We start from the raw sequence: 8452 nt of genomic DNA, 5'->3' as shown, positions 1-8452 counted from the left end.
AAAAAAAAAAAAAAAAGATAGGGCTGGAAATGTGGCTCAGTGGTTCAGTGCCCCTGAGTTCAATCCCCAGTACCCCCCCAAAAGTCCTCACATACTAAAGTACTAGTTCAGAGGTAGTATAGAAATTTACTAAACACCAGCTACAATACTGGTGAGAGCTATGGATACCCCCAAACACATATATTATTAACCTCTGGATCTGTTTTATGTAACCACCACCTCCTCCTCCTCTTCCTCCTATTCTTCTTCTTTTATTTATTTTTTTTTTTTGGCTTACATTTTTTAATTGGGTGACATTCTTTTTTTTTTTTTTTTTTTTTTAACTACCTCCTTCATAATCTCTCTTCTCAGCTTTCCTTCCACCTCCACTTCTGCCCCTGGTACTTAAGTGTCCATTAGGACCAAACTTTGTGGAGAGAGTAAACAAGAGACACACACCAGCAGGGTTTGGAAGGCTCTTTAATAGCAAGCGTATGGTAATTACATCGTTGGATGAGATCCTCCCTCCAGGGAAGGGAGGAGGGAGCAGATGCGGACAGGGTGCAGGAGAGATTTTTTTTCCACTGTTCGAGGCATCTAACAAAGGGCAATGGTTTTTGGCAACCCATTTCACAGTTTTGTAATTTACAAGAGATTTCTTTCAAAGGAAACGTGAAGGCAAAGAAAGTACACACACCCTACAGGAAACACGTCTTGCCTAAAAAAAAACCCAAAAAAACCAAAACCAACAAAAACAATTGTTCCTTGCTTCTGCTTCTCCTGTCGATGGCTAAATGTGCTCTCATACACCAACTGGGACTGACAGGCAGATGGGTTCCAATTTGCCTGGCATTGAAGGTTTACTTCCTCCTCTACAAAGCTGACGCTTGTACAGAGTACTCTGCGACTTGATGCTTGTATCAGAAAGTACCTGGTAAAGAAATGAATCTTGAGAAACAATAACAAAATGGAAGAAAAAACCAGGGGAAGATAGTTTACCAAGAACAGACTGTCAGCTTCCTCTCTAGTACCAAACAACTTAAGTACAGTTCCAATTCAGTATTGATTTTTGTGTGGCCTGGTACACACCATGAACTGCTTGTGCCTATTCAGCCTTCTGGTGCTGTAAGCGGGGTTTCGAACATGAAATGCCATGGACACCCATGGACACCCTGGGCTACTGGCATTCTGTCAAGTGTTAGAATTATTCCATATAAAACCTAAAAGACCTCAGCTTCTCATGTCATACCTGTTATAATAAAACCAAGAAAACTGGGTCTTTATGAAAGAAGATTATTTTTTAATGCAAAAAAAAAAAAAGTTAGGCTTCTCTGAAGATGAAGCAACCGACAGGCAGTGACATCTCTTTGGAGTCAGTGCTCACTGGGATTTTCATTGTGCTCTTTCTGCAACCCTGAAGCAGGTGAAGCAGATGGTTGTGCCCGACAAGGGCCTCTGGCAGCCCTGGTGAGACCCAAGTTGGGTTTCTGTTCTACCTGCCTGTGATGATAGCTGCTCTTGGATCTGTCAGCACTCTTGGAAGACAGGCTTCTCTGGCCGGCAGCTGGTTTTAGTAAGGGAAGGAATGTCACCAGATGTGCAGAACACCTAATGCATCTTTTGGCCTAGGGACCGGGGGTGCGGGGACATTTTTAAAATCACAAAGCCATCACCAGCACAAGGCCTTTCCTCTCAGTCCTCTCCGCAGTCAATTCTCTGAAGCTAGGAGGCCCCTAGAGTCAGCCAGGAAAACAGTTTTCCTGCACCTCATGGGGTAACTGTCAAGGGTGCCCCCCCAACTCAAGACACCTGACTTAGACACCTAACTCCTTCATTGTGCCTATTCCTCTCCTCCCACCCCAAATGAAGTCCTGTGGATTCCTACGTGCCTCTCACTATGTGAAGCCAGATTTGTTCATACTAGTTTCTCAGCTCATGAATTTAAACATGCCCAGCAGGTTCCTAAAATATCAACTGCACCGATGTTCTGGGATCACAGCTCCCCTAGAACCATCCACTTTGTGCTCTTATGAAACTGGAACAGTATTCAGAGACGCATATTGTGCTAGAGAACAGTTTCCGTTTATACGTGAACAATGACAGTTGCTACTAGAGAAGTTTTCTCTTAAGTACACTGGGAGCCCAATTCTGGCACCAGGACATAAGGACAATCTCCCGACATAACAGACTTTTTGTGTTCTGCTCGTGGAAGAACAATGTACCATGTGCTGCTGTGGGCCTGGGGGACACGGGTGGACACCTCGGTGCACTGAACCCATGGTGGTGCCAGGCACTGCGTGGGGCTTCACCCTCCCTGGGCCTGCAGTCCCTGCAGTTCCCTGAAGCCTGCTCCACGCATCAGACAGAGGAAAGCAACCAAGCAGCCAGAAAAAACGTCTCCATGTTTCACTCAAACCCAGGATCAACGTTTGGTGTGTTATCACAGGCATGATTTCCAGATTTCACTGCTGGCCACAGGGATCAACAAGCAATCAGCACATCCCCCACATTCACCCCACACACACACACACTTTACTTTCTCTCTTCCTGAATGACAGGGTAAAAGTCAAAGGACTTCTTTCACTGTCTTTCAATTGTTCTACATGCAAATCTCCCCTCTCAGTTAAGCTAAATGCATACCACTTCCAAAGCCTCCAATGTTGGGACACTAAGAAGCTATGCCCTCCACAGGCAGCATATGTACAGCTGAGACAAGCACATCTTCTGGGGCTTCCCTGTGCCCTCTCCTAGGAGAAACAGGATTTCATCAGCCACACAGGCTGGGGCCCATCCCAGGCTCCAGAAGTTTGGACACTCACAAATCAACACTTTCTAAAGCAGTCCACGGGGCCAGCATCCTAAGGACAGTATCTTTGGCAAGATTCCAAACACATTTCTTTTTGTGTCTCTAAGTGTCCTTGATGGTTGCTCCTACATACACACAGTTGGTTAAGCAGGTAAAGAAGGCCAGTCTTAAAAGCTGGAAGAGCAAATACCCCTGTTCCAGAGACTAGCCAAATAACTCATCAAGATCCCACAGTCAATAGCAGAGGCAAGCCAGATGTGGCAGTGCACACCTGTAATTCCAGCAACTAGGGAGGCTGAGGCAGGAGGATCTCAAGTTTGAGACCACCTCAGCCATTTAGAAAGGCCCTAAGCAACTTAAAATAAAAAATAAAAAAGGCTGAGGATGTGGCTCAGTGGGGACAGCCCGTGGATTAAATCGCTGGTACCAAAAAAAAAAAGGCAGAGTCAAGGCTAGAACCTAGGTGTCTTTCCTCACCCCAGCACACAGCTGTACCTCCTAGTGAGTGTCTATGAAAGGTCCCACACCTGTTGCACCACAGAATCAATTCCCTAACACAGGCTGCCCAATCTAACTGACCGGCAGGTGCCAACGAGAGTATCCATGTGTGGGCTGGAGGGAATGTTTGAGTAAGCACACCAGAGCACTGCAGGGATGTGCACACCATCAGAGAAGGAAGTTTTAGAGGAAACAATTGGATCTGCTTAAAGCCTTTGGGGTTTTACCATGAAATAAGTCACACAGTGATCTCTCCCCAACCACTGAGGCAGAACAGAGACCAGAATTCTCAGTGAGTGGCTGACCATTTCAGCTCAATTTTTATAAACAGAACATGAACATGGTGATACCAAAATGTGTCTGGTTCAAGTCTAAACATTTTTTTTTGATAAGATATATTCTATAGTAACAACCATTCCATTCCCAAGCATATGTAAATTTAGATGTAAAGCCCTCTGTGTGTAAATTCCAGTTTACCTTAGAACTGGAGGTACCAAACCTGGGCACTCTCTGCAGATGTCAGCTCATGATGACCTCTGTTCAGGGCAGAGCCAGTGGGCACGGGGCAGGGCTGCTGAGGCAGGACACACCCCAATGGATGAATCGCTGAGTCTGCTTTTGCTAATAGGTTACTCTAGGGAAATTGATCTGACTTGAAATTAACCTTTAATGTGCTTTCCCAAGAAAAGAATAAAACATGGATCACTGGAGCACGGATGGAGACCACCGTGTTATTTACCAATGACAGAAAAGTACAGCACACTATTAGACCACGAGTAGCCAAGCTCCTCACAGCACCACTTAATTAAACAGAAAATGCTAAGACGATCAGGTTCACACCAACATGCCTGGAAGATGTACAAGACTCCCATGAGTTCTGTGGCCTCTGCTACTGATTTTTTTAATTCAAAATACTGACAACCTAACGGGCACATGTGTGCATGTTTGGAACATTCCCAGCCCAGATGCTAGAGGAAGTCAAGTGCTGTAAAAGAGGCATTCATTCCACATCCTACATGATTAGAACCAGAGATGATGCCCGAGGTCCAAGAAAACGAGTATGTCAAATAGTTCCAACCTGGCATTGATGTCCCCAGTAAGCATTTGTTGGCTAAATGAAGACAGCAGTTGTTTCTGTGAGTTGTCTGAGTATCTTGATCATTAAATATGCCCCCTTTAACCAAGCCACCCAATCATCAAGTTGCCTATTTTCATGTTACTTTAAAAGTTCACTACTATTAGGTTCCTTAAAGTACTTGTTATAATTTTAAACAAATTAAAGAACGGGAGCCTTTTCTTGACTATTTTTTTTAAGAATAAAAGATTAAGAAAGTAAAGGATTCCGTTATACTTTTTAAAAAAATTTTTATCCTGGTTTATTTTCCTACTAAATTTATATATGGATCTATGGCTTCAAAGTTTAAGTGGCACTTACTTGGATTCTGGGCGTTTTCTTGATTTAACAAGTGGCCATCTCATTAGAAAGACAGAAGGTAAATGTCTCATTTCATATATGGGATGGTTTATAAAATGCTTAAAGAAATTGTTGGTTTTAGTCTTTCACCCTTTTATATTTTCCACTATTAGACTAAAAAGTGGCTTTGGAATTAGCATTTTTAAAACAACTGAACAAGCAAGTAACATTTATATCTAACCAGGAACCAGCTGCTATGTACCAGGTAACCAGCTCAGTGATGGCGAAACACTCCAGGCTTCTCTGCCTCTCTTACCCTCTTAATCCAAAGCTAAGTGATCATCCTTTTCTGCCCTTGTATTTGCACTTGTGCAGTTTAATGACTAGATATTTAAACTCATGCTTTATAAGCAAAACCTTTCACTTACGGACACTTAAAAGGTACATAAAAGTGCAGACTGCATTGCTTCTCTGCCATGCTGTTCCTCAGCCAGGTCACCTGCGAGGACTCAAAACACATCCTTAATACATTCAGAGTTCTCTACATTCCAGTCAGCGAACGTTAATTCTCCAACATAAACTCAAGAGAGAATAGGCAGCCACAAAAGACTCTAAATTCAAAGTGGCAAAGGCTACCAAGACAACTCCATAGAAACCCCACTGAAGCGGGACTGAAATTCAGGTCACTTCTGAGCAAAGCTCATCACAGATATTGTGTGGTCATTAAAAAGGTAATTCATTTTAATTTGGATGCTGGGAGCCAGACGTCCTGTTTTGAAGTGCTAATGCTAACCCAGGAGCACAGGACCCCACCTAGGGTACAGCGGGCTCACTCTCCTTCTCCAGAAGGTGCCCTTGGAGGTTTACTGCTGACTGACCCCCATTTGGGGGTGGTCCGCTTCTGGTTCCTCCTCCTCCACATCTGCACTGTACTCTTCAAATGCATCATCATCTGCATCCGGAAGCCCCAGTAACTACAGGGAGAGAAGGAGAGAGAAGCAGCTGTGAGCACCAAATGGACCACAGGCAGGAAGACAAGCAAAGGCATCACATCCCATTAAACAGCACCTCAAAGGACTCAACAGAGAAGCTACAATTTGTTCTCCAAGACTCAACTACTCCTACCGCTGATTTTTACTTTGCTTTTTGCAGTACTGAACATTGAACCCAGGGGCACTCTACCACTGAGCTACATCCCCAATCCTTTTTTTTTTTTTTTTTAGTACCAGGGATTGAACTCAGAAGCACTCAGTCACTGAGCCACATCCCCAGCCCTATTTTTGTATTTTATTTAGAGACAGGGTCTCATTGAGTTGCTTAGCGTCTCACTTTTGCTGAGGCTGGCTTTGAACTTGCAATCCTCTTGCTCAGCCTCCCAAGCCTGGAATTACAGGCAAGCACCACTGTGCCCAGCTCCCCAGCCCTTTTCACTGTTTATTTTTGAGGCAGGGTCTCACTTAGTTACCCAAGCTAGGCTTGAACTTGCAATCCTCCTGCCTAAACCTCCTGAGTAGCTGGGATTACAGGTGTGCACCCTGCCCCGCCACTACCACTGTTTTTATAATTTACTGGAAGAGAATGTTAATCCTTTATGATTAGTGTCTCAAAGGCTCAGTTTTTCTGGGCAGCCTGTAGAGTCCCTTTTTTTAAGTATCAAACATGCAAAATGAATTCTTAAAAAATCATTTTATGTGCATATATAAATATACCACAGGGAAGCTCACCTTTATGCAAAGTAAAAATAACCAATCAAATGTAAATAAATAGAAGAGTGAAAGGAAGTCTAGTAGAGGAAGGAGAATGGGGGAGGGCAGGGAAAAGGGGGATCATGAACTGAAGTTGAATTCCATGCATGTATGAATCTGTCAGGATGAACCCAATTACTATGCACACCCATAAAGCTCTAATTTAAAAAGTGCTTTTTTTGTCAGGGGAGGTGGCACATGCCTATAATCCCAGTGGCTCAGGATGCTGAGGCAGGAGGATTGCAAGTTCAAAGCCAGCCTCAGCAACTTAGCAAGGCACTAAGCAACTCAGCAAGACCCTGTCCCTAAATAAAATACAAAATAGGGCTGGGAATGTGGCTCAGTAGTTAAGTGCCCTTGAATTGAATCCTCGATATAAAAAAAAAAAATGCTTTTTGAGCTGTAAAAAAAAAGCATACTGTATATCTATGCAGGAACATAAAATCTGTGTGCACATGCATATATCTGTGAGGTTAGTGATAGCATATGATGAACAGCACTGACATTCCATCAAGACATGAAAAACTCTGTCTCCTATTCTATTTTCTCCCCCCAAACACATGCTATTATGAATAGCGATTCATAAAAATGTTGAGACAACTAAAATGTTCATCAGCAAAAGAGTTAAATAAATTATGGTGTGTCAGTAAGATGAACTCTTAACATATCCACTTAAAATGGTGTTTTTGAATTATTAAATGATATAAAAATTGGTACTTAAGTGTAAAATTGGTAAAATTGCACGTTCATTATGAGACAGTTTTCTAAAAATTTATACATAGATGCATTAAAAAGACTTCAATAAAATATATCTAAATGTTGAAATTTTTTGGTTAGTTTATGGGATGATGGATATTTTTTTCCCTTTTTCATCTTTTTATATTTCCCAACACTCTAAGGATGATCAGGAACATTCAGAGTGAATTCATGATAAACATTTTTGAAAGGCACAGTCAGGTCTTTGGTTGGAAACAGTGCCATTTGCCAGGTCTGGTTAGTATGAATCCAAAGCTCTTGTGCCAGAAGGAAGTCTTGACCTTCAGGGATCCTGAGTTTATCGGTGACAACCTGGCAGTGAGTGACCAAAAGACTTTTTGATATAGTGGCCTAGGGACTGATCACTTTCAAGCCACATCACCAAGTTGCCCTAATGGCTCAAACACGAACAGAATTAAGACACAAAAAAATCACAGGGCATGGTAGTGCATGCCTGTAACCCCAGCAGCTCAGGAGCCTAAAACAGGAGAATGGTGAGTTCAAAGCCAGCCTCAGCAACAGAGACACTAAGCAACTCAGTGAGACCCTGTCTCTAAATAAAATACAAAATATGACTGGGGATGTGGCTCTGTGGTTGAGTGCCTCCGAGTTTAATCCCTGATTAAAAAATAAAAAACCAACAAAAAAAAGTCAGCATCAGCGTTATCATTCTGTTTATTCTGTATTGCCTGTCTACTGTCCTGCCACCTTCTCCCCAACTTCCTCCTAATTGCTCAAATGGGGAAAGAGTGAAAGTAGAGGTCCAATCGAAATAATGCCTGTGCTCTGAAGTTCTAGAACTGCAACTCTCACAGATCCCACAGTGCCCTATAGACATACTCAGGACAAAATCATCTATGAGGCATTATCGGTCATACTATGTACATGGCCTGCTAAGGTAGACATAGACCACTGTAGACACATACTGTCCCCTTGGGCATGTACTACAGCTGTCTCAGAGCAACATGGTCACCTTGGAGGAGAAGGGCAGAAAGGGTGGGTCTCAATTTGTCTGGACAGGGTGTGCTAATCTCGGATGTGAACGGGAGAAAAGAGAAGCCCCCCTTTTCTTACTACTGTCTCACTTCTAGGTTTTAGTGGATGGAATAAAACAGTTGCCTCCAAAGAGAGAGAAGATGGCTGGTCACAATGAACACAGATGACCACTGTGTGCCAATGAAGTGGCCAAGTTTTATTTGAAGAGCTGCTTGATGATACAGCAAAGTGGAAGTGTCAGAGTGGTCACATCCCTAA

The 8452-nt window shown here is 43.0% G+C and overlaps 1 protein-coding gene across 2 annotated transcripts in view; it reads right to left on the bottom strand.

The window, feature by feature from the left end:
• Positions 1-441: 441 nt before the first annotated feature.
• The window catches only part of Mturn (maturin, neural progenitor differentiation regulator homolog), a 28539-nt gene continuing 20528 nt past the window's right edge, over positions 442-8452 (bottom strand). The window contains exons 3-4 of one of the 2 annotated variants that reach the window (XM_071613957.1): positions 5126-5671; positions 442-910 (exon numbers count right to left, since the gene is read on the bottom strand). In XM_071613957.1, coding sequence (XP_071470058.1) covers positions 5561-5671 — 111 coding nt within the window. In that variant the 3' untranslated portion in view covers positions 442-910; positions 5126-5560. The remainder of the gene's footprint in view (positions 911-5125; positions 5672-8452) is intronic. The other variant, XM_071613955.1, reaches the window with a different exon arrangement.

The sequence above is a fragment of the Marmota flaviventris genome, chromosome 1, assembly GCF_047511675.1.
Source record: "Marmota flaviventris isolate mMarFla1 chromosome 1, mMarFla1.hap1, whole genome shotgun sequence".
Lineage (NCBI taxonomy): Eukaryota > Metazoa > Chordata > Mammalia > Rodentia > Sciuridae > Marmota > Marmota flaviventris.
The sequence above is the reverse complement of the archived record's forward strand: the minus strand, read 5'-3'. Positions and strand labels throughout refer to the sequence as shown.